Source organism: Symphodus melops (assembly GCF_947650265.1).
Source record: "Symphodus melops genome assembly, chromosome: 6".
Lineage (NCBI taxonomy): Eukaryota > Metazoa > Chordata > Actinopteri > Labriformes > Labridae > Symphodus > Symphodus melops.
The window spans coordinates 21,818,130-21,843,911 of NC_136696.1; the positions used below are offsets into that span (position 1 = coordinate 21,818,130).

General features: G+C 41.4%; 3 protein-coding genes across 5 annotated transcripts in view; 2 read left to right on the top strand and 1 right to left on the bottom strand.

Moving 5' to 3' along the window:
- Positions 1 to 213: 213 nt before the first annotated feature.
- irak4 (interleukin-1 receptor-associated kinase 4) lies at positions 214 to 7,089 on the top strand. The gene is made up of 11 exons (XM_079346862.1): positions 214 to 1,248; positions 1,356 to 1,501; positions 2,257 to 2,427; positions 2,991 to 3,151; positions 3,231 to 3,295; positions 4,030 to 4,144; positions 4,227 to 4,336; positions 4,871 to 5,057; positions 5,596 to 5,658; positions 5,929 to 6,093; positions 6,768 to 7,089. The coding sequence occupies exons 1-11, from the start codon at positions 1,088 to 1,090 to the stop codon at positions 6,828 to 6,830; spliced, it is 1,407 nt and encodes a 468-aa protein (XP_079202988.1). The 5' UTR covers positions 214 to 1,087; the 3' UTR covers positions 6,831 to 7,089.
- A 557-nt stretch (positions 7,090 to 7,646) lies between these two features.
- Positions 7,647 to 17,752, bottom strand: twf1a (twinfilin actin-binding protein 1a). The gene is made up of 9 exons (XM_079346864.1): positions 17,624 to 17,752; positions 16,152 to 16,232; positions 15,823 to 16,001; positions 14,465 to 14,560; positions 14,168 to 14,272; positions 10,774 to 10,899; positions 9,373 to 9,523; positions 9,118 to 9,239; positions 7,647 to 8,324 (listed from the first exon to the last, which is right to left on the bottom strand). Exons 1-9 carry the CDS (start codon positions 17,646 to 17,648, stop codon positions 8,157 to 8,159), a joined length of 1,053 nt encoding a protein of 350 aa, XP_079202990.1. The 5' UTR covers positions 17,649 to 17,752; the 3' UTR covers positions 7,647 to 8,156.
- A 1,651-nt stretch (positions 17,753 to 19,403) lies between these two features.
- tmem117 (transmembrane protein 117) overlaps positions 19,404 to 25,782 on the top strand; it is a 44,257-nt gene continuing 37,878 nt past the window's right edge. Inside the window, exons 1-2 of one of the 3 annotated variants that reach the window (XM_079346859.1) lie at positions 19,404 to 19,843; positions 21,660 to 21,967. In XM_079346859.1, coding sequence (XP_079202985.1) covers positions 21,688 to 21,967 — 280 coding nt within the window. In that variant the 5' untranslated portion in view covers positions 19,404 to 19,843; positions 21,660 to 21,687. The other 2 variants (XM_079346861.1, XM_079346860.1) reach the window with 2 other exon arrangements.

Here is a 25,782-nt window from a genome sequence, read left to right on the forward strand (position 1 = left end):
CATAATGATGGCTGAAGTTACATATTAAAACAATGAATAGAACTGTTCTGAAATGTAGAGTTCAGGTAAGTAATATATAATCCTTTATTCTATTAAATCAGAGGGTTTCTGATGGAGCACATAAACTGAGTTCAGTTCTTTTTGTGTGTGTCCTCAAAGAGGTTTTCATGAACATGCATTGTATGTAGACTGGTATAGAGTGGTTTTTAAAAATCCTAACATATAGACTAGACAAACAATTTTTACACAAAGTTTAACATAGGCCTACAGTGGTTTTTATCTGCATTTCACTGACACGTCTGCAACTGATCTAACCTGTAGTGCAACGTTGTAGTGCAAGTATAGTCACATCAATTCAGTTACATGTTTTATTTCTGACACTTTAATCAGCCCACTTCAATCCATCTTTAATGTTGTTAACTCTTGATTAGCTTGTTTTTTATGATAGAATAATGATACTTTATTCAGGAAATATGAACACTCAGGAACATCTCAAGATTTTCCAAACGAATGAAAACAAGTATTTAAATAAATCACATTTATTCAATGTGTCCATTCTACCTTTTTTCTATTAAGAATACATTTATACACAATATTCAACCTCAAATTTGTCTGAACGTGATTACTTCTTTTTGTCCACTAGAGGGCACTGTTACACTAAAAGCATGGAGGCAATGAGGATCCCTATCTTTCTGTTCCTCAAGCTTATTATGTCACGTAAATATATAGTCACAAAAGAAAGAAAATGGCAGTCTGGATAACATACATTATTGTCGACAACCTGGAAACACACAACAAAAAGAAACGTTGACACTATGTCCACACGCAGGTTATTTCCGCATTGAAGGTGGAGGCTGTTGTGTGGGTGTGTTATGTTGCGTTACGTTTTAGGAAGTTGCTCAATCTCGGAAAAGACACATTTTGCTGGACTGTTTACAGACGTGTATCTACTTTAATCTGCTTTTATGAGTGCACTCAGTGGAGGACACGAAGCAACCAAAGCGGCTCTTTGGTTTGTCATGTCGGTGTAACTGTAAACTGTAACTGTAAAGGCGAAGCCCACTTGTGGAGGTATTTTCTCTTAAAAATGAATAATTCAGTAACTTCCTCTACTTACATCCGCAACCTCAGCTACAGTTTGCGTCGGAAGTTGTCAGACTTTCTGGACCCTCAAGACAGGTGGAAAGATGTTATTGTGTCAATACGGAAGCCGGGTGGGGAGTTTAGATACTCAAATCCCCACGTACGGTACGTGAAAAGTCTGTCTATCCATCTATCTATCCATCCATCCATGGTAATATAATCTATGACGACTATATAACAATGAAAATCAAAGAATACTCTGTGATTTCCAGGAGATTTGAAGGCCTCATCCCTCAGGGTAAAAGTCCAACAATGGAGCTGCTGGCTGACTGGGGGACCACCAACAGTTCAGTGGGTGAATTTGTGGACATCCTAAAAAGTCACAACTTACTGGCTGCTGCTATTCTGTTACTACCTGGTATGATTTACATGTATTAAACATATTATATAATGTATAACTTAACTAACAAAACAATCAATGATGATGATGGCGGTCTGTATTGTTGATGGTGTTCCCTTATAAGTTCAAGTTGTCTGTGTGATATGAGATGCAAAACGACGGTAGCAAGGATCACCAACAAAAACTAACAACAAAAACTTCATAGTATCAGTGTTGCCCCAGGCAGATCCTAATGTAAGAACAACAAATGCAAAAGGTAACTAAACAACATACACATTACCCAAAATATACACACGTGTACGGTACATTTAAACGAGTATACATTGTTTAAAAAGTCAATAGTGCAAAAATGTCACATTTAAATAACAGTAGAGTGAGGTCAAACATACATAAAGGAATGTCTATTTGTGTAAAAGCTTCAGTGAAAGTTGAAAATAACTGAATGGAATAGAATACACTATGTTTAAAGAGTGACTCTTTTTTGCATCATGCATTGTTTTGTATGGGATTACCTGTTGTCATAGTAACGTATACGACAAATGACTTGCAGCAGCTGACATTCATGGTCAAAAGAAGTGTCCAATAAGGCTGCACAATACTTACTTTGCCTTTTATAAACAGAAATGTAAAACAAGATGATTTCCATGTTTTTGCATGTAGTCTAGTTAATGAGATGTAGAACACATTTCAAAATTAGGAATCATTTCAGTAACTTAACTTTTCTTTAGTCTTTCTTTATATATATATACATACATTGTTTTCTTTCTGTCCAGACACAGTGGAAGAGTCAGTCCCCATAGTGACACATCCGGCTTCTGCAGAAGTACAAACATACAGCTCCCGCCTGACCAGAGTACTGGAAGAGAGAGATCCACAGCCACCACCTGTCACCCCTGTGCTGCAAATACAGACTCTACGGGAGAGCTCTGATACAAGCCAATCAGGTGCCTGCACTAGTGATTATCTTCAGATGAAGTTAAGATCATTTTATAGACTTTATTGATCGTTTTGAGAGAGGCCAGAATGTGGTGGATAGACTTTTTTTATATAGCTGGGTGGTTTGTCGACCGGCTGGAGACACACGAGTCTTAGAAAACCATCATAGTGTATTTTGCAAAATATATGACCATTGCTGAATAGTTTAGCAGTATGTAATTTTTAATAAACTACCTTTTTTTACTATAAAATCATAATTTAGGAAATTATCTGTTACTGTAACTGTCAATGAACTGTTAGGCTTAAAGGTTCAAATATTTCCCTGTGATTGCCGTGAAGTTGTCATGTTCCCAAAAACTTTTAAAAAATCAGATCACTTTAAAAGTCAATAATCCTATCTCTTTTTTGTTTTACCTACAGACATTTTGATTTCCACAGGAGAACATTGTCCAGGATGCCGCTTTATATGAAAAGGGATTTTGCAAAACTTGGCCAGCAGCTGGCAGCAAAGGGGCCAAAACTAAACCCCTAAACATGACAAGTATCTGTGCTGTCTTCCCTCTTTCATTAGGTTTCTCTAGTTTCTTTTACAATGAGCTGATGACCATCACAGGTAACTTCGATGATCGCCCTATATCAGACGGCGGCAGCAGACTGGGAGAGGGAGGTTTTGGAACAGTTTACAGAGGTCTCCTGAATGACAAGCCTGTAGCAGTTAAAAAACTCAATCCAGTAAGTGAAAATATGTTTGTGTCAGTTGTATACTTTTGTCAGGCTTGTGGCTCACAACCCAGAATATGGTCTCTTTTAGATGGAGGACGTCTCCATCGATGAGCTGCGGGTTCAGTTCGACCAGGAGATCCAAACTCTGAGAGCGTATGTGTCATCTTTTTCTTGATCCTCGTTAATCTGCGTGCGTTTGTGTGACTCATGAACAAATTAAAAAAAAAAGTCATTAAAGAAATGTCATTCGTTTTTCCAGACCATCTGTTTTTTATAGGATGACTCTTCAATCGAAGTGATAAAACTTAAGAGACTGAGAGCAATCAAGGAGTCTTTGTTAAAGCAGTCTGTTCCTGCAGATTATTTAGCTTATCTTTTCGTGTAACAATGAAGCATTAGAGAGGGATTTAACAAGAGGACTAAACATTTTTTACAGGATTACAGGATTAGTTTGAGATTTGAAACAAAAACTTGTCCATCTGTTTAAAGCAAGACGAAAAAAGTTACAATCAATTCTTCAATCTGAAGAAGAAAATTGAAATTCATTGGCCAAAAGCATGATGCCTGTGAAACATGACTGTGACTGACACTGTAAATTTATTACAATATGTGGTACCATGAAACAGAATCCTGTGTAGCCTAATGTTTCACAGATATTGTCCTCTGTTCAACACAACTTTGGAGAGTAACAGCTCGCTTGGCTCTGACTAAAGTATATATATTCTCATCTTTATGCTAATCTTAGCTACCATCACCTGGCTGTAACTTCTTTTACCGCACAGTCATGAGAATGGTATTCATCTTCTATCCTCACAAGATTGGTTAACATTATGATTTATAAACCTGACAATTACAAAGCTGGTTTAATAAGATTGTCTCTTCTACAGGTTGAAACATGAAAACTTAGTCGACATGGTTGGATTTTCCTGTGATGGACTGCACCCATGTTTGGTGTACGCCCTAATGACCAATGGCTCTTTACTAGACCGACTAGCTTGTATGGTAAAAACACATTCTATCTGTTACAGTGTCCTAATTTTCCTCTCAGAAAACTCTTATATTTGCATGTTTGTTGTTCTTACAGGGGGAAAGCTCTCCACTGTCCTGGCTGCAGAGATGCACGATCGCTGAAGGGACAGCAAGAGGCTTGGAGTATCTGCACAACAACCATCATGTCCACAGAGATGTGAAAAGGTAATTAAAGGTAGCGTGTTTGTTGTTTTATAAATGCACTGGGAATAATCTCTCAAAGGTAAAGTAGTGCATTTTGGAGAAAAGGCACGTTTGCTTTTCGTGCTGAGAGTTTAAATGAAGCATTGAACCCACTCTTAGAACCCATTAACATGTAATCACATCATACATTTTCTGCAGATCAGACAGCTTTAGGATCTCATAAAGCTCTCAGGACAGAGTAAGTGCATTCAAGATGGACTGAAATAAGATTTCTCAAACCATCTCTCAAAAATGATAGATACAAACAAAACTACAGCAAAGGAAGACTGCTGTTGTTGTTTTTATCTTCTGCTTTTGGACTGGATGTAATGTCAGTCACTGAGCGTTAGAGGAACTTTGTGGATGTTGCTAGCTTCGAGCAGAGCCAGGCTAAATGTTGCTGCTTCACTCTTCTCGGGCTTCTGGGAAGAAAGTGAATGTGGGTCTGACTTTTCCTCAGACATTAGTCGCACGCTCTAAATTTGTTTCTCACTATGTTTAATCTCTTCACATTAGTGCAAATATCCTGTTGGATGAAACATTTGTGGCAAAGATCTCCGACTTTGGGCTGACGAGAGCGTCCCCAAAGCGCACATCAACAACGATGATGACGGAGAGGATCGTGGGTACCCGCGCATACATGGCACCCGAGGCTCTGAGAGGCGAGATCACGGCTAAATCCGACGTCTTCAGTTTTGGAGTGGTAGGCTCTCTTTAGACGCACACACACACACACATCCAGATACATGAACACAAACACACACACACACACACACACACACACACACACACAAGGAGAAAGTGCAGCTGTGATGTGAAATATTGAACCCAACTCAGCAGATTTCTTGAGTGCAAGGTCCTCCTAGAGTACTGACACATACATAATTGCAGGATGCAAACATTAGTGTATAGATTTCTCCTCATTTGTGAAACTAGAGCTCTGTTTTTAACAGCTGTCATTATTCCCTGCTAAAAAAAACAATCGGAATCAGTTAAGGGCACAGCTGTATTGCATCAGTATCTATACATTTCAAACATATTATCCATTGTATGACATTAGATGTATGATTGAGCAGCGCTGTATGAAGCTGTCTGTCGTTCCATACAGCTCAGTATATACAGGTGACATGTCTTACAGGAAAGCTGTGGAAACACTTCAGTGTCTGTAATCCCGCCGGGCTCATGGATGGGTAATAAAGGTTTTCTGTCTCCTAAAGCCATGTTTTTTCTGCTGTCTACAGGTGTTGTTAGAAATATTGTCTGGACTCCCGCCAGCCGCTGAGAACCGTGAACCACAGTTTCTGGTAAGCAGCACAAAAAGAGGCTTTGACTGCAGAAACTATCACGCCTCAGTTTACGTTTACAGCTTATTGCAGACTTAGCGTTTCATTAGTGAGACGCATGTTATCAGTTAGTCATCATTAGGGAGTAATTCAGTAATTCAAAAGGTTTCCTTTTGTTCTGAGCAGTGTTCGCATGGTTTTGTATATACAAATTCAAATGTGGAATTTATGGCAAATGGAAACGCATCCTCATCATCAAGTTTATGCAGCGTAACACAAGCTCTCCCACAGATGGAGATACGGTATGATATAGACGATGAAGACGAGGAGCTGACCTTGGAGGACTTCCTGGATAAAAAGATGGGCAGCTGGGAGCTGAGCCAGGTGGAGAGTATCTACTCTCTGGCCTGTAACTGTCTCCATGAGAGGAAAAACAGACGGCCCGTCATCAAGCAGGTACAGTCAGAGGAGACAGATATCAAGATGTATAGTTTGAGTCTGCTGCGCTGGAGTCATACTGGTGTTATGAGCTCCACGATAACCACCATTGAAACTCGTCAGTCTACGATGATCAGTCTATTAGTCTTTCTGTTAGGATCTCTGATCTGACTGCCCAATCCTGTGGCTCTGCCTTAATCTCCCCACTGAGCAGGACTCTGCCTCACCTTGATGCATTTACTTGAACATACTATAGATGGGGGGTATGACTCGAAAAGTTCTGTCCTTCACCCGACACCCTTTTTTTAAACAGAAAGAGGTTTTAAAATGAAGCTATACTGGAAGAATTATGTGAGAGCTGATTGTTATTTCAAATTGAACTTTTTTTTTTACAGATTGCTTCTCAGAAATCTTTTCCTTTAGATACAGTATGTTTCATGTAACTGAAGAATCTGGTTTTCTAATTGAGCACTTGCCTTTAAGTTGGTTTAGGTTATGTTATGTGAGGCGATCTCGCACACATCCATATTGAAGCGAGTAGATCATTTCCAAGCGTTAGTGAATGTGGCAGAGGTAGGGACAACATAAAATGATCAATGAAATCAAACTGTGATGTACCTGCAGAGAAGTAGAACATTGGATATGCTTCAGCGTGCATGCTTGTCTGATGTACGGTGTTTTCTCCTCCACAGGTCCTGATGGAGCTGAAAGGAGTTGTTAAAAACATTTCACTGGATTATGAGGTCCAGAAGTGAAACAAGAGAAAATGTGTCCGAGCCTGCTGAAATAACAGTGCACCTACTTCTTCACCAGAGACATCAGTGTTACTTGTTTACCATGACTGACAAACATGTATTTTCTATCAATATTGTATTTGAAGTGAGTCACTATATATTTTTATAGTTGTGTACTTATTGTTGTATTTTGATGTACTTCATATCTTGCAGATGTTGGAAACAATCATCCTCACATTTGTGACCACCAAAGAATAAAAATGCACAACAAAGCTTTTGATTTAAATATTTTATTTTATTCTTTAAAAGAAAGATTTGTAAGAAAACAAATAAGACCGAACATGATTTTTTTTTTCTATTATACTGACACTGACTATAAAGGGATTTTCCCTTTAACCATGAGGTGAGCTTAGTAGTTTCCTAATATTAATCAGTAGAACAGTGGATGTGGCAACATATCATCAAGGATCTTTTTTTGTTGTTGTGAGTATTATTCCCTTTCCTCTCAGGTTGGCTCGACTTCCCCGTACGCTGGGAAGCAGCAACGTGTGAGGAGCTTCCTCTCAGTGAAATATGAGATGTATTGATGTAATATTTCTGGAAGCCCCGGTTCTTTCCGCTATGATCCTCACCGACACTGAACAATCACCAGAACAGACTGTTTCTTAATCATAGAGCATCACACAGCTACAATATGTACATTTACAGCACTTGCATAGAAAAATAAGTTTCTCAGCAGATGATTTTTTTTTTCTCATGTAAACCACAGTTATATCAAAAAAGAAGTCAATTTGTCCAATATAAAATGCACTGCTAAAATGAATCAATAGACACAAGTGGAATCATTCTATGTATTAGGGCTTTGGAGCACCTCATTGTGCAAACAGTAGGAGACGAGTCTGGAACACATTAGACACATTAATTGACACAGACTTAAGGAATGCAGGTTAAGAACTGGAGGATGTGAACTTAAAAATTGGGTTTTTTTTTTCATATTGGCGCAAGTTCACATTTCTGGCAACAATGTAAAAACTCAAGGTTGACTTTTTTTTTTTCGAGCCTTTTTGAATCGCTGTTATTCATTATGGTGACTGTAATGGTGACTAAACACACATTAATATTCTTCCATTTGGCAAGCTACAAATGGAGACTCTGCCGTGTGTCATTGCTCAGTTTTCCTTGGCGTGCATAGTTGGATCTCTGGTGAACTTTGCGGGAATTTTTAAATCTTGTCTTATTCTTTTACACAAGCGTGACAATATGATCCCCCCCCCTACCCATCACAGGAATGTTCCACTGTGGAACGTGCTCGGAGTGGAGGTGGTGGCCAGGGCGCTGAGGTCTGTTTTAATCTTCTTCCTCTCCCTCTGCCGGTGGTCGGGTGATGCGGCGGACTCCCCTCTTCCCTGAGGGCCCTTTGGGCTTGGCGAAGGCCTGCTTGTGTGCATGCTGCTTGGGATGCACCTCCTCGTACATGAAATCACTGGTCAGCTCGTCCCCGTTGTCGATCTCCAACTGCGACAAAAGACCATCACGCATGTTTAACAAACATATGTGTGATCCATAATGCACACATCACCTCATGTACACACTTATCAGAAATCATTCCTAATCAGCTGTCTACCTCAGCTTCAACCAGTTGAAATGGTCCTTTATTACTTCACATCAGAGTTTTTCACTGTCCGTGTTTTCTCAGATTAAATAGAGCAATGATACGCTGAAAAAATAAAAAAATCAAGCGAAAAACTGTTGGAAACAAAAAATATGGAAACAACCTTTTCAATTTTTTCCTCAAATGATCAAATCGTGATTCATCGATGTCCCAAAAAAAAGTGTCCCCTTGTCCACAACTTGTGCCGAACTGGTCAGTGGGGAGTGATGTTGTTTTGCTTTTTGGACAATGACAGAGGAATGAATAGAGCCAAATTGATGTTGTTATTGTAGGAGACGGCAGGACAGTGTGTGTGTGTGTGTGTGTGTGTGAGAGAGACACACTCTTGCTCTTTATTTTCGCATTGTGCCTCTTCTATTCCCAGAATGAAAGTGCAATATAGGCAATATAACCAATAGCAATATAAGAGCAGGTAAGAGGGCCTTGATTAATCCCCTGCAGGAGAAATCTCCTCGTCATGGCAGCTCACTCACTCAGGCATGTTTTAATGCATTTTCCGGTTCAGTGTAAGTCAATGAAGCCAGCTCGTTATAAAGGGATCTCTTGATTGTTTTGTTTGACCATCACTTTAAAATGAAGGGATAATGTTGAAGCACTCAACCAAACAAGTTGTGCGTTACTTTTGCAGTTGCGTACCTTTTTCTCGATCTCAATCAGGAGACTTCTCTCCACCATGTCGACCAGGGGATTTTTGCAGCTGGAATACAGCATCCTCTCTTTGATGCTACAGTTGTACCCGGGCATAGAATAAATGAAGACTGTGCAGTGGTGAGGAAAAAAAAGAACAATAAGAGGAGCAGACACAGAGCAACATGGAGGAAAAAAAAGCCGTGTAGAATGACAGCACGCGCGTGTCTGATGCTGTAACACAACTTGAGAGGAAGTGTTCACCTGTGGACTCCAAGTAGTCTCCTTCATGGGAATGTTTGTAGAGGAAGAAGTGGTAACGTGGAGATACTTTGGAGATTCTCATTGGCAGGTCTTTCAAGTCTGTTGGCTCAGTGCTGCACAGCCGGATCAGCTCCTGTTCAGCATCCACTTCCTGTTAAAGAGAGAGAAGGGGAAAAAAAAAAAAGGTCTCAAGGTTGTTTGAATGAGGAATCTCTGCTTGAATTCTGGACACACTGCTTTAATCTTGACATGAATCCTGCCGAGTCCTTAGAGCAAAGCAGGACATTTATTTTTCACCATCCCCCTTTTATTAATGTCTTCAAATTTCTCTTTTTCTTTGTAGTTTAGAATCATTAATGATACGATCCTGCAGGAATTGTTTTAATGTTGCTGTCAAAGAGCACACTTAACAAGGCCAATACATAGACAACACCAGAGTGCTCCGAGACCGAGACGTTCAGGGTCCGAGTCAAGACCAAGACCATAAATATCAATCTAAAAAAATGCTCCTGTTGTGTGAAGGGGCCGTGTCCCTCACTTAAACCGTAGCCGCAGGAAGGTTGCAGACGTAACGGGGGGAAATAAATCTAATTATGAATGAATTTAAGTGATTTGTTCTTTTAGAAAGGGGCGTCTTCCTTCTAAATCACAGTAATGACGACCAATACTAGCCTGTCTATGGGGGTCTGGATTTCAAATCCAGAGTCGCACCCAGTCTGAGACCGAGACCAGACAGAGTAATGACACCTCCGATTCACGAGATGAGGCCTTCGCAAAGTGATCTCCAGACTGACCTGGGATTTTGAACACCACAACACTATCTCGTCTATCTTCACCCGAGTCTGTTTACAAAGAGCTCATGACTAGACACTCTCGGGTATAATCTTTTTGTTGCTTCCAACGTTAAATTCAAACCTGTGTGTGTGTGTGTGTGTGTGTGTGTGTGTGTGTGTGTGTGTGTGTGTGTGTGTGTGTGTGGAGAGAGAGTGAATAACAAAGCTCTCTCCCTCTCAGGTGAGGGGAAACATTCACTGAACAGTCGCTGTTCTGCTGCTCAGCAGATTTATAGAACTAAACACACCGCTTTCTTGCAGCTTTTAGGATCACAAACGAAAAAGGAACCGAGACAAAGCTGCAACAGTGGCACAATTAGGCCTTTGTACTTTGCACAGATGTGATCTTGTGACACGGAGCCTTTGAATTTCAATGAGAGGAACAAAGGCTTTTTGGGGCAAAAAGAGTGACTCATTGTGTTTGTGTGCCAACAAACCCCCCCCCCCCCCCCCCCCTCTCTCTTTTAGAACAAAGTATAATGACAGACAGGAGAATGAATTTGCTTATTCGAAGTATTGATCGAGCAAAGGTCACCCGCTCTCTAATGATTGCCTGTTAAAGACTCACCAGTTGTACGTAGTTGAGTTTTTTGTCTCGATAGCGTTCGAGTGCTGCCACAGCGTCTTTGTGGAGGGGGAAAGCCACTCCCTGCAGGGTGGCATGTTTGGTGTCCACGCCGATGTCTGTCTGCACCTGAACACACAGAATAATCAATACTTCATTAGCACAAAACATGGCCGGTTTTTATTCAAAAATAAGACCTTACATTTCAGAGCAACACAGACGCAAACTCATCTAAAAAGACGGGGAGAGTTAGCAGTCTTATTGCGTCTACGGGCACAAACGCAGGAATCCAGATGACGCACATGACCACATGATGATGCCGCTCTGTAACATCATGGAGTCATACGGAGGAGCACAAGCTAAAGAGAAAAAAAGGTTTCCAGTACTCTCCCCACATCACTTCCTTCCCCTGCCTCAGGTCACATTTATTTCATTGTCTTGAAACAGCCTCTTCTTGTTCCTGATTTCTGTTTGTGTAAACGGTCAGTTGGCAAACCAAACACAAAATGCAAAATCTGATCCCGATATATCGGCCGATATCTCTCATAGGTCTGTGTTCGATCTGTAGCGATAGAAAGATATAACAATAATAATAATTTTTGTACTTTGGTTTACGCTCTGTTTAATGGACATGAACACACAGGACGAAATACACACTCATGCACAAACAGGATCATATGGACATGCATTAATGGAGAGTGTGAGGGGGCTGCCCGCAGCCAGCGCTCCAGAGCAGTTTTGGGGATCGGTGCCTTGCTCAAGGGCACCTCGGCAGTGCTCAGGAAGTAGACTGGCACCTCTCCAGCTACCAGCTATCCAGTTTCCGGACTCTGGCTCCCAACCCAAGTCCCTACAGACTGAGCTACTGCCGCCCCATATACTGTACACACACATTTATTATTATTAATAAATGTTTATTATTTATTATTATTAATAAATGTGTCATTTATGATTCTTTATCCCTCAAATGCAGTTATCAAACACTCGTGGAAAAGACAGGCTGTACGCAGAAGACGAGGCCATCACTCAGCTGGAGAGACATGTTGGACACTCTGGAGATTGATTGTTGTGATCTGTATAGCGCCCTCTGCTGTTGAGAACTGCTAGTGTAATTCAACAATACTCATGTCAAATGAGATTTGACTGGTGAGTAAATCGAGTAATGTCAGTGCATATCGGCGTTAAAATGAGCCGATACTGAGAGTCACTAATCTCGGCCGATATTTTATCAGTCGAGCTCTGGTCGGTCTGTCGATGCCATGAACGATGGTTTTTAGATTCTTAGTTTGAACACTGACGAACGCTGTCAGGTTCTCTCTGCGAGCTTCAGCTTCTTCCTTGTTGATCCGTAAGTCTGAAGGTTTACAAGAGGGGGGGGGGGCACGATGATTGAAAAAGAGGTGCACGTATTGGACGTGACAAAGCTTCCTGTACATAATCACACATAAAAACTAGAAGTGCTGAGGAAGGATTACCGGTACACTGATGGATTGCATCTATTTTTAGAGCCCCTGTTCCCACAAAATGAAATGGCGTGCAGACCGACAGAGCCCGCGATGTAGTTAACTCGCATACAAAAAAAAGAAAAGAAAAAAAGATTGCGGCTCTTTTATCCATCTGTTTAGGAAAACAGGATGGAAGTCTACAAGGCACTGCAATGAGAAATATTTTAAAGCCTCTTTTTTTTTTTTCATCTGGGCCGTACAGATTAATGCTACGTTATCTTCCTTCAACAGCTGGTCAAGTAGGACCAGCACAAACCCTCACTTCCCATTTGCACTGCAGCTTCTAATTGAGCATACTCTAAAGAGGGACTGTGCCGCTCACAGCACGCCCTTATATGGTAAGAAAGACAGTTCTTGTTTATGTAGCCGAGTGAAAGAGCAGCGATTAGATCGTTTGGTCTCTCAGTGAAGAAGAGGCTTCTTTCCAGACGTGGACCTCGATTTCTCACCTACATCAGAGACCTGCACAAACTTCAGTATTTTTATTCAACAACACTTGACATGGCTTCCAGTATCAAGAGAAGGCCTCATAGTTTTATTTCAGATTATAGTCTGTAAAATCTGTTATTAAGTGTTTTCTAATGCAGGCTTCTTCTTTCTTCCTTCCATCAGGCCACTGATGTGAATTAGCTTTAGAGCTAACTGTGATTCAAAATTCAAAGTCCTGTCTGTCACTGAGCAAAAACAACAAAACCGTGCAGCCTCCTCGGGAGCTACGCAGACACAAACAGTATTCATACACACACACACACAGCAAATTTAACAGATTAACAGCGGCCGACATTAGCACATCAAGGGACTATCTGTATCGGCTCGTTTTTGTTGCAGGTATGCCGATATTACTCGACTAATTCACCGGTCGAAAAAGCATTTTATTTGAGTATTGTTGGATTGAACTAGCTGTTCTCTGTCTGTCACCAACAGTGTGCTACATGGATTACAACAAACATCACCACCCTCCACAGTGTCAGTTACTTTCCAGGTGAGTGAACATCTTGTCTTCATTACATATATATCTTTTCCACAAGTGTTTAATAAATGCATTTGAGGGATCAACACAATCAATGTGTACTATATCTTTATGTATCTCGAAAGGTCAAACATAGATCAAAGAAAGGTGACGGTCTCAGATTTTTCTCCCCCTAGCATCAATATCACTATCGGACCTAAAAACCCCTCTTCGCTCGGGCCCTTTAACCAACTGACTACTAAAAATTGCAAGTAGTGCATGAACTCTGTCAAAGAAACCAAACAAGGTCAACATCTGAAAGTGAAACATGACCAAGCAAAGAGTGAAAATAGCAGCAGTCAAAAGACAAAGAGCCTGACTGACTCTCTCATATCACCACTGCAAACGACAAAAACACACAACGATGCACTTCACCTGTGCTCCGTGCAGAAACTCTACGGAGGACTCGGGACCGCAACAAGGAGCTTTTCTTTCAACATTTAGTAGGCCTGGCTTCATGGGGTTTATGACTTTAAATAAAACTTTCTTTTTAATGGAGCTCAGGGTGTGAGCTGTGCAAGCCTCATACATCCTGCTGTTCGCCTGCATCAGCATCTTTGCGGTGTGTTGATACTGCCAGCCAAGCATATGCACACTCGCACCGCTGCTGACCTTGTGCTGTTTGGAAGGATGCATCGGTGGCCTTCATTGATACTCAACGCGGTTCTCTAGGGATTTAAATCTCACGTACAGGAGGTGTGATGAGCAGAAATTCTGCTGAGCGCTCAGATAACTGCAGCTCACAACTGTAAGGGTGACGTAGTGGGAACACTTTCCAAAGTGACACAACAAGCCCACACATCGTCTTCAAAGTGATGTGCATTACATCCTCTAAGCCGGCCTGAAACTGAAACCATGATTGTGTGTGTCTGTGTGTGTGTACCTCATTCAGCTTAATCTGCCTCAGTTCCTCCTCTGCAGCAGTGAGAGGTAGGGGAGCAGCCTGTGAGGTCAGATGTTTCCTGTATCCACTGAGAGTCAAATCCTCCTGGGGGGGGCAAAAAAAGAAGCACAATGCCACATCATACAGATAGAAAAAAAACCCAGACTCCCTGATGCATCCTTGCTCATTTCAGTCAAGACTATAGCGAGACTTGTTCCATGTCGACTCTGGGAAACTTGAAGCCGAAGCCCTAAAGCTTCATACATCACATCCAAGCGTCGCTGCACGGAGACGAACCTTTGCGGTAGCGAAGACCTCGTCCTTGATGTGTCCGCCTCCGAACTCTTTCTTCAGTGTGGCTCTAGTAGCAGCATATAACATCTTATGTCGCACCTGTTGAGGAGAAGAGTGAACGTTTGAGGATCTTTCTGTTCACACAACTTCTTATGATGCAGGAGAAAGTTGCAGGTTCTGATCTGTATCATCATCATTTGCTCACGTTTGCCAACTGTTTTATTTTTTAGTTTTATGACTGTATGTTTATAGTCTAACAAATCAAACAATCGTATGATTTCTCCATCAAATAAAACAAAAACAAAAAAATCAATCAATATTTTACACATCAAATAACAAATTATTATCATGTTGTTTAATGTGTATCAGAATGCAAAGTTGCATCATATGCAGCAGTGCCTATGTGTGCAATATGTTTTAAACCAGGTGGTGTTTTTTGGGTTTTTTTTGCTTTGTTTTCCATCTCTGGTCTTGTCTCGAGTTCTGTTCTATGTTTTGTGGAAAGAAGTAAAAGTAAAAAAAACCAAACAAAAAAAAACCAAACAAAAAAAAAATAAGACCAAGACAATCAAATATAGCTCCTCAGTTTGACTTGTACTGAAAGCTCCCAACAATATCTCCACACGCCCTATAAAAGTGATTTCCGGCTCTATAAATGAACTTCCTCACCAGAGAGAACTCCAAACACACTCAACCTGTTTAGTCATGAACCATGTGTTGCTTGTGAAATTGTTTTCCTCCTTTCCAGACGAGCCTCGACGTGCAGCATGGTACTTTCAGCCGCAAGGCAGGAATGTTAAGCTCACGTCTCGCAGAAAGGGAAATTTGGGTTCAATTCCACCATGCAAGTTAAAGTGCTACAAATATCCTGCGTGGCAACCCGCCTCTCTCTGCAACATTCCTCTCCCCACTGCGATACGGCCGACAAAAGTGTGTCCTTATTAGTCATGTTTATTTAAAAATCACGGCGACTCTATGCCACAAGTGGTTCATCGAGTTTGAGTGGAACCAAATGACTCAGGTGACAGTGAACGAGTTTGCGAATGCAAAATACACATTTGCATTGCATGCAACCAGAACAGGAAGAGCTGCTTGAAACAACAAAAAGCAGTGAGAGGGTGGGCTCCAATTTCGAGATTGGATGTTTAGACTAAACACCACGTTATACCGGAGCAACATCATCTACTCGTGTTTAGATTTCGAGAAGTCTGCTCCACATTTAGCCACATTTTCAACAAGCACGCTGCCTTGATGTGGTCGCCCCACCTCTCTGGTATTCCAGCCAGAGGAGAGGAGTGCACATGTCTAGTAGCAGTATGAAAAGCTAGTCATTAAATCTGCTCTGGGCTGGGTTTACTTACAGGTGAGTTGTCTGGTGACCAGGCCAGGAAGATCCACTCGTAGCCCTGGCTGTTAGTGGAGTCCAGCCGGTACAGAATATAGCAGGGCATGGATTCCTCAAGGAGGGGCAGCACTAAGCTGTCGTACTCCTGGTCCCACTTCTTTGATGCCTTCCTGGTAGAGCCCAGAGTCAGCTGCTCTGGAAAGCAGATGTGTGCAAGACAAAAAAAAATAAAAAAAGTCAGCAGTGTTTGGATTTCGAATGCCTGCCTGTAACAGATAGTTTGTTCAAAGTACACACACGTTTCCTTAGCAGGAGAATCTGCAAACACACTCCACGACTGCTTACCATCCTCAATCACGATCTTTAGGGCTCGGTATTGGTCACCACTCCTGGCACTGGCAAAGATATCCTTCACATCATTTCCCGCTTAGGAGAGACAGAGAGAGAACAAGAGCTGATTAAAAAGCCACTTGCTAACATGGCCTTTTTTTAGCACTGGATTATACATTTCCATCTAAAGGCAAGGGCTTTCATTGATGCGGCACATTTTTGCACTTTAATAGGAAGTATCTACTCGATCTGTGAGTCCAAATAAACTCTGAAACAACCAGATGTTAAGACATCATAAACCTCATACGGCTAGTGTTGATAACTCAGTGCAAAGATTAATTTATGCACCTACACGCCTGAAATAAGCAGACTACTATACTTTGTGTTTTTATGACTTTTTTATGATAGAGGGTTAATAGGTGTCATTCAGGAACACCTATGCAGTGCAGAGAGGATTAAGGACCGACCGCTGTTGACCTGAAACACGGCCCCAATAAAACAAGTCTCCAATCAGCGTCCACACAAAAGGTCTTAAAGGTTTAAACTGGAATGACTCTGCTGTTTTCCTAATGCCCCTGCCAAAAGATGGGAACAAGTCCAACTCCAGAAACCTTTTTGTACAGATCAGTGGAAAAGTAATAGAAAAAAAAATCAAAATCAAACAGAGCCGTAGCAATAAAACTGTAATATATATAGTTGAACATCTTAACAAAGAGTTTATACACAAAACAAAACACAGTCAAACAAAGGGATTCACTTCAATGCAACACATTAAGTCATCTATAAAGAGGTTATTAATGAAGAAATGGATGTTTTACTTTTAAATGGATGCAGAGATTTGAGCGAAACTATGTCTGTTGAGGAAACAGCTTCCCCACACACAGCCTACATTACAAAGATGTAACTGATCTGGCATCCAAATGTCAGATATTTTCTATAAAACCAGCCTGAACAGAACAATGTTGACATTTACACTGTCTGTTTTCAGCAGGTTGTCCTTAAAACAGACTGTCAGCGGTGCTGCTGTCTTATAAAAAGAGGACATCACGCCCTACTCAAGTGGTTTCCTATCATTACACAGTGCAGGTTAAGTATTCACATATTTGTAACTACGGGCCAGCAGTTTGTTTTAAATGAAGGCGTCGCCCGTCCATTCAAAAAGCCTGAACTCACCTTACAGGGTTTAAGCTATGAGCAGACAATAAAAGGCTTTTGCGTTACAGCGGGAATAAAGCAAACAGTGTAAGTGTGATGTGCACTGGCTGTCTAAAAGCTCAGGGATTATGATTCACAGTCCTAAAAGTGCTCAAACAGGGCACCATCGCTCACGCGCACACACACATCACGGTAGCTCAGAGCTAGCTAGGAGTGGCTAGCTAACTTAACGCTCGTGCAGGTTTTCTTAAAACGGAAACGCGCGCCTTTACAGGAAAACAACACACACACACACAAGAAGAGAAGCAAGCAAAACAGAGGAGCACATCTACCTTGAATGCCCGTTTGGTGTGACATTGTGTCTTCGTCGGATGGCAGGGCTGATGCAGCTGATCATGCGAACCAGGGCAGAGAAACAGGAAGTGGACTACATCGAGGAGAGCCGCCCCGAGACCAACGTCACCACTACAAAGTCACGTGGTGTCTTCTTCGTAGTGGCTTTTCTTTTTATTATTATAAACGTTAATAAAAAATGTAGAGGGTGGGGAAAATGTTCAAAGCTATAAAATATGGGGGGGGGGGAACAGTTAAAACAAAAACACAAGTATTAGTTAGATGTGTGTCTTTATTACATGCGAGAAATGTCTTTAATAAAATAGAAGTACCTTGTTAGAACCAGTCTATGGCTAAAACATGTAAAAGCTCAAGATGTGCAGAAAATCGTCCATAGAACTTATGTGAAATAATGTAATTAAATTGGATTTTTTTTAGTGCTGTTGTTACCCCTAGTGGACAGAGAAAATTCAATCCATTTCAAAAAGGCAAGAGCAGCAAGTGAATTGTCTGCTGACAATGTAAAGGTGTCACAAAGCAGATATAAAGGATTTAAGGCACATTGAAATATAATTTGTAGCTTCAGTTCTTAGCTGTACTTTATTTACTTGCTCTTCATTTATTAAACATACTTTTAGGCTATTTGATATTCAATGTCTTGTTCCTCAATGTGATGTATTTGAATGCTTCTAATGTTATAGTCTGTGGGTTGAGCTTTTGTGTTACCTCTGAAAAGCACTTTGAGTTGCTTTATGTATTTGAATGTCGAGACACTTAAATGCCGTTATGCAAGGACAATAATGTATTAAAACAAAATGCATGTCAGTTATGGGACATTTTTGAATGATGTCGTTTCAGTATGAACTATTTTAAATGTGTAGTGGGAGTGATCTCTGATAGGCCTCCTCTATCAGTATAGCAGCAGGTAAACACAATATTCTCATCCTTATTAAGCTTTAGCATAGGCTCTGCATGATTACATCGTGTAATCTCTATCTTTATATTTGATAAATGTCCCTGATCTGTGATAACGGGGAGATTTCCGCCTCTCTTGGCAGCAGATCGCAGATCGTGAAATCCTTCAACATCTGGATCCAGCGGGCTTCCTGTCCCTACGCTCTGCCCCGCCCACTCCTCGTTTAATAAATAAATAAATACTTGGATAAATAGATTTTACAGCAGCAGAATCGTCCAGTCACCAGAGGGAATCTCGGTGTAGCGTAAAATCAGACACGACTACAGTCACACCGGAAACAGCATGAACTCGTCTTTAAGATAAAGGTTTATGGAGAGCGCTCACACAGACAGCAGCATTAAAACACAACACACACACACATTAGTTCAAATCATGTCACGGAATATGATTAATTGATATTAGATGAATACATTTTAATTAAAGTTTTAAGACATGTGTAATTTGATGTAGGCTTATCTTTCATTTGGCAAAAAAAGTGGCCTTGGCTGAAATAAGTTAGGAATCTAGAAATGAAACATATTTGAATCACAATTATTACAGATGCAGTCAGAGAGAGAGAGAGAGAGAGAGAGAGAGAGAGAGAGAGAGAGAGAGAGAGAGAGAGAGAGAATGACATTATAATTATTATTTATTTATTTGCTCCGTTCGTTAAATAGCGAATATATTATTTATACATATTATAAAATGAAATGGTATTTTTTTATATTAGAGTATAGGCTTTTAACAGATAATACAGATAACGATCTATAAACTTTCGTATTCACACATTTTATTGAGAAGGGTCAGACCGGAAATGAATTGTTACTGACTCTACCTTGACGCTCATGAATGAACCAAATGAACGTGTTTGGCTACATTGCGTTGCTCATTTGCTGTGCGTGCTGTGTGGACTCATCCATCTCCATCAACTCTCCAGCAGCTGCTGCAGCATCACAGTCCCATCCAACAGCCCTCAAACCACACCGTCCCTCCGGCGGGAACCCGCTGACCAAGCACCGCCCGGCTGACCTAGCCCACCCCGGCGCATGGACGCTCCTGCACAATGGCAGAGGATTTGGGGGTCCCTCTGTTGTGCATCAACAACAGGTCGCATGGATAATTCCTCCACAATCCCCCGGTATCGTCTCCTGTCTGGGATGAATAGAGCGCAGCTGTCGGCTTGATGTGGCAGGAGAGCCGTGCAGGAGCGGGGCTGCTCGTCCTGGCTGTTGACTGAGGAGGGGGGAAAAACGGCGTGGAGCAGGTGCGTTTGCAGCTGTTGTTTCACTAAATAAAACCGAGGTGCAGCCAGGTAGGTCATGCACGACTCCGAACCGTCCCGCATATTACAGGACATGGACATTTGAAGTTGTGTAATCGGATAGTTCCAGTCAAGCATGCTGTGTTGTCTCCGAGATGCGTGGGGTCGGTGCAGTGACATTTGGCGTCATGACTGTCGTGACATTAGGAGGGGATGTGTGTGGTCACAGACTGCTCTTATCATGGTGGTCCATTCAGTAGCTGAAACCAGTAAGGGGCATGCAATGTAGGCTATTACTTAAACGACTGTTCTTACTGGCCAGTGTTGTATTGTGGCGATACATTAGAGGCCATATGTCCAACTATCAAGATGGCACATCATGTAGATTCAAGTGTCCACTGCATTTTAATCCTAACACAGTCCACTCGCATGTTTCATACTGTATATATGAGACTAGTGTTTTCCTGTTCATCTTTTTTTCATGTGCTTCCTGTGGGTGGTCTGGCTATGGGAGTCACTGGGATTACAGCACCTGCACAAATTGAGGGCAGGTACCCTGTCATACAGCAAGGCAGAAGGGTTAAAAAAAGGAGCACAAGCATTCAATTCAAACTGCATGTTACCTCATTGTAATGGCATCATCAGCCAAGGTTGCAAATAATGACAAGCGAACATGATGGTGGTGAAATTTAAAACCCATGCTGGTGTTCCGCTGTCGCCACTTTATTCCTGAGACAGTTACATGAGTCTAATTTCCCACTGAGGGGTATTTTAAGAAACTGTGTCACATTGGGGGACTGGTTTGGGAAGTTGAGCCCAGCAAAGTCAGAACAGTTACAGCAAAAAGGAGTTCAGGCTGAGGGGAGCTCATGGATGAATGAATCTAGTCGGGGGGTTTTTTTAGAAACGGACAAGAGGGGCGGACTGTCGGGGAAGTTACTCAAGCGCTGCCTTTCAGGTGTTTCCAGGCAAAGTGTCGACGAAACGCTGCCACGTTTCTGAAAAGGGGAGTACAGGACAGACAGGCTGAGAGGAAAAGACTCTGAATAGTCAGCACTTATCGAGGTATGACAAAAACACATCTGCTAGTTCCACTTACTGATGAAGAATATTGAAAGCTCACATTTCGGAGAGCAGCTTCTTGATTAGTCTTTTGCGTTCCACCTAAACCCTCCTTGTGGTGCATGTGTTCTTGCACATTTTTTTTGGTCGTTGTTGTGTTGATACTTCTTACAACACAGATCAAGCGCTCTCTTGCCACGTTTGTGTGGTTATCTAAGAGCCGAAGGGAAAAGCCATTTTCGGGCTTAAATGTCTGTTTGCAAGTGTATTATTGTCACTTATTTAGGCTAGACACCAACAGCTCCGCTTGTTTCACACACGGATGACAAATGAAGTCCTTAAAGCTTAACTCTCCGTCTTTTGAAGAGCTGCTTCTTGAGAAGGCTTAGTGAGCCAAGCTCTACCTTAATTCTTTCTCCAGTTTGACCTCTTTCTTGCAGATTTTGTTTGTTTAGTTGGCGTCACTAACGGGACACATCAAGACCTCTCTTGTCATGTGACTGTGACGATCTAAGCGTCTCAAAGCTTGGATATCTCTGTAGGTGTATTTCTGGCACTGCCGTTGAATGATCCCAGTTGTCTGAATTTAGCATAATCCCACCCGTTACCAAACCTCGTTTATATTCCTATCACTAATCTCGACATGAGGCATGCTTTTACTCTAATCTGCCCTGATATGCGAGTAATGTAATCTGACTGAAGGAAGCACTTTGAATCTCTCTCTCTCTCTCTCCCCCTCTCCCTGTCTGACTTCCAGGTGTCGTGTGGCCGGGGGGCTCAGCAGGATGGAAATACACACCTGTTTTCGGTACTACTTCCAGCACCCATGGTCGCGTCTCATCGTGGCCTACCTGGTCACCTTCTTCAACTTCCTCATCTTCGCGGAGGACCCCATCTCCCACAGTCAGACAGAGGCCCACATGATTGTAGTTGGCAACTGCTTCTCCTTCCTGTTCAACAAGTACCCCGGCCTCGGATGGAACATCCTGAAAGTAGTGTGCTGGATCCTCGCCATCATCTTTGGCCTGCTAGCTGGGAAGTTTATATTCCACCGCCAGCTATTTGGTAAGTCATGCGCACAGTAATGTAGAGGAATGTGCAGAGTAATGGCTCTGCTGAGGGGAGGGAGCTCATCCTGATGTATTGTAGTTTTGGCTGTTCATCAGAGAAAAGCAGAAAAAAATGATCAAGCTGTGACAATCGGCTGCCATCTTTGCGTGTGTGCGCCTGCATTAATTCTTTCTGGTTAAACTAACCTTCTTTGTATCAAACCTGAGTCAAACAGTATTTGCATAATGTTCCACCAACAACTTCAACAATTTAATCACAGATGAATAGCAGATACTGGGATATGTAGTTTTTCTCAGAAATGACTCATAAATGCCTACAATTGATCAAAAATACCTTTTTTTTTTTTAAATAAATTTTTTAGGTAGATTGCTGTCACTACCGCAATGTTTGCTTAGATTATACGTATACAAACTTATAGCAAAGATTCAAATTTGCACTGTGCTCGTTAAACGAAATGCCAACATGTGCACAATCAACCCAGGTTTGTTTTCTCCTCGGCACAAGCCACGAAGCTACCTTACCAAACACTGTCAGCGTCAATTTTCTCTTCATGTATTGAGTTCGCATACACAAATTGATAGTCAACCTCCACTCAACAATCACTAGTATTTTGTATCTCAACCTGCAGACAGCCCCAAGAAGGCATAACATGTTACCCTTAATCTAGGTATTTGAGCCTCCACTTCAACCAGTTTACTGCAATTAAAGGATGTTTTAGACAACTTTTCATATCTTGCACAACCCCAACTTAATTCTCAAAAAGCTTTCAACAAAATTCACAGATGTAGTAGTACTCCTTAACACCTAAATCACATGTTCAAGTGGTTGAGTTCCACTTTTTAAAGACCACCATTCATTGATATGGGTCAGTTTTAGGGGTAACAGTTTTGTGCGTGGTCACCTGTTGGGCTGACTATTAATTACACAAAAAAAAAAACAATTAGATAATGAATAATATTGCAACTAAATGACTTTACATCCATGATGGCTCTGTGGTTGAAATTGATGCACTATATGCAGAATGAAATATAGTTGACATCTTTATTCAGAAATGCAAGGATCTGCGTTTTGTCTGCAGACAAAACCAACATTTAGTTACTGAAGAGAAATTCCTTGTGTGTTTAAGCATACATGGCCAATAAAGCTGACTCTGATTTGGTAATGGGTAAATAGACTTGTTCTGCCGCTTAATAATCTGCTGAACAATCACTACATTTCACATTCAGCCTGGTTTACACCTCGTTCACAAACTGATGGAAGAGGCTTCTACTGTATGTGAAGTACCCAACTGTCCACCAGTAGTACTCCATTTCCACGCCGCCGGTGAAGCAGGGGGGGGATTTGGGCTTCAGTGTATAACTCTAGGACACTGCGGCAGCTGGGTTTCAAACCCCCAACACCAAGTTGAGAATGGACTTCCTCTGCCACTAAGCCACAGCCACCAATTACTGTATGTAGCGTTTCTGTTTCCATTTAGTAGGAACCACTGCACAATGGGACCCATTCACCATTTTTGGTCGTCATATCTATACTTGACAACCGTCTGGTTATTACACATTCAATTGAAGGCCAAACGAGCATCTTTGCCTCAGATAAATCACACATCCTGTTTGTGTACATCATATCCACACTTCTGACCTCACAGCTCTGTTTTCACAGTTATTACTCCGATTAGCTGTGAAACACAACATCCATCCTGCTTCATGTTTTACAGTCATTATTATCTCACTTCCTTCCCCTCTCACACCTCCATGATATATTTCCTCTTCTGTTTCACCCACTCGTCATCTTTCTCACCTCTTCGTTCAACCTGAACCCTCTACAGTATCTCTCCTGGCTGTCTTGACAGCCCGACTCTCTCCATTACTCTGTCCTCTCATCATAAGGCTGTGACTCCAATCCCATCAGCCCTTCATTTGTTTACACAGTGCAGAAGTTCACTGCGGGTTTTTTTTTTTTTTTTTTATTCAAGTCACGCATTTCATTTCCTACTCACTTCACAACTCACTTAGCCCCGGATATTATTGGCCACCCTGGCTTATCTCCTTGGGATGAACCATTAATGACTGTAATTGGAGGGGCACAGAAAGAGAGAGGGGGCGGGAGGGTGGACTTTGAGCGATCATCTCCTCAGAGCATAAATAGAAATCCAAGAGTGTACGATGATATAATACTTTTTGCAAAAATAGAATCCTCACTGGGAGGGGAAGTTTTTCCAATGTGGATACCAGCTGTTCTGTTTTTCTCAAATCACAATCTTTTCATTCACTGATTCCTTATTTGGGATCTGTGACAGAGTTTATCTTCCTCTGGGTCAGGAGCCCACAAAGGTGACTTGATACTGCATATATACACTTGGGGAGCTCTAAGACGGAAATAATAAAGTCAAACTTAAAAAAAGCCATTGATATTAATACTTTCTTTCTTATTTCACAAATATCGGCCCTTACCCAGACAAAATAAAGCAACACATACATCGAGAGGAAAACAACCTACAGTTTCAGCACCATGAGAGTTTTGGTAGTAAAATTGTGTCATCCACCAGACTGTGTGGGTCATTCTTGCCTATGATGATAAATATAAACTTTAAGAGTTGGTTTAGCGTGGATGATCTTTGTTGCCCGAGTGTTTGTTTGACTGACTTGTCGGAGTGGAATCCGGGCGCCTACATGACCCGTTCTTCTGATTGGCTTGTTCCTAAAATCCCTCAAGCTTTTACTGAACTCAATAAAACTGCATTTTCTTTTGATGCCCCAATTTCATGGAATGCCCTCAAGCGAACTCTAAAGATTACAGTTCTTCCGTCTCTTGCAGACTTTGGGAATTTGATTTCCAGCCACTTTGTTTCCTATTGTAAGTGTCTGTAATAGATCTTAGTGGTTTTTGTAATTGATTTGAAATGCACTTGTTTCACTGTGCTTGTAACCTCGAACGCATTGGAAATGAGTGAAACCTCAATGTCCTTTCCAGAATAAATAAAGGTGTGATTGATTGATTAATTGAGTTTAGAAGACAAGCTGGGAGTTGGATGACAACTTTGATATCACTCTCGTACCTGTGTGTTAAACATGACATCATAAACAGGATGTGGAGCTTAGCATCAATATTGGAAGAGGTGGAGAAATGCTAGCCAGAGCGCCTGGTGACATTTGCTAAATTGACTTGAAACACTTTGTGTCTTGTTTCCCTGAAGTGTGAAAACAACACACTGATGTTGTTGTGAATAAGCTGCAGGCAGCGAGTTGCTGATGAATCTACTGAATGGCTGCCTACCTCATTAGGGCAACAAAAGCATCAGTCACAGAAAGATTATATTAGCAAGATAAATTATTTCACAATCATGAGAATAATAATTAATATTGTCCTCTCGATATTAGCAAAATAATGGATCTGATTTATCTCTCTGCCCTCCAGGATTTTTGCCTCCGTTATTGTACAAGAAGGAGAAATTAAATAACTAGCATTTTGTTAGGTGGACATTTTACAGTGGTGTCCAAGATGAAAGCCTGGATAATCTGATGGACATGGTGATTCAGGGGACTATTTGTAGAAAGTGGTTTGGATGAAAAACTTTTTATAAACCGTGGATTATCCAAAGGAACAGGGACGCTTTTCCTGGAAATATAAATTGCGACACGGAAATCTCTGAGTTTTTCTTTTGCAGATTAGGTTAACTGTTTGGATCTTTTTTTATGCACCAGCCTAATGCCACACTTTCTACAAACCGACAGCTCATCATTTTTCTTCAATGCATGAGTCATGAATAGTAAATAAAAAAAAGCTCTCTCTTGGCTAACTGTCTATCAGGG

What these genes read in the sequence shown, in the direction of transcription:
- irak4 (XM_079346862.1), top strand. Translation starts at nt 1,088, where the DNA reads ATGAATAATTCAGTAACTTCCTCTACTTACATCCGCAACCTCAGCTAC. An exon ending in TACTCAAATCCCCACGTACG is followed by an intron (nt 1,249 to 1,355) that starts GTACGTGAAAAG and finishes TGTGATTTCCAG; the next exon opens with GAGATTTGAAGGCCTCATCC. An exon ending in GACGGCCCGTCATCAAGCAG is followed by an intron (nt 6,094 to 6,767) that starts GTACAGTCAGAG and finishes TCTCCTCCACAG; the next exon opens with GTCCTGATGGAGCTGAAAGG.
- twf1a (XM_079346864.1), bottom strand. Translation starts at nt 17,648, where the DNA reads ATGTCACACCAAACGGGCATTCAAG. An exon ending in GGCAGATTAAGCTGAATGAG is followed by an intron (nt 10,900 to 14,167) that starts GTACACACACAC and finishes CTGTGTGTTCAG; the next exon opens with GTGCAGACAGACATCGGCGT. An exon ending in TGATTGAGATCGAGAAAAAG is followed by an intron (nt 8,325 to 9,117) that starts GTACGCAACTGC and finishes CTTTTGTCGCAG; the next exon opens with TTGGAGATCGACAACGGGGA.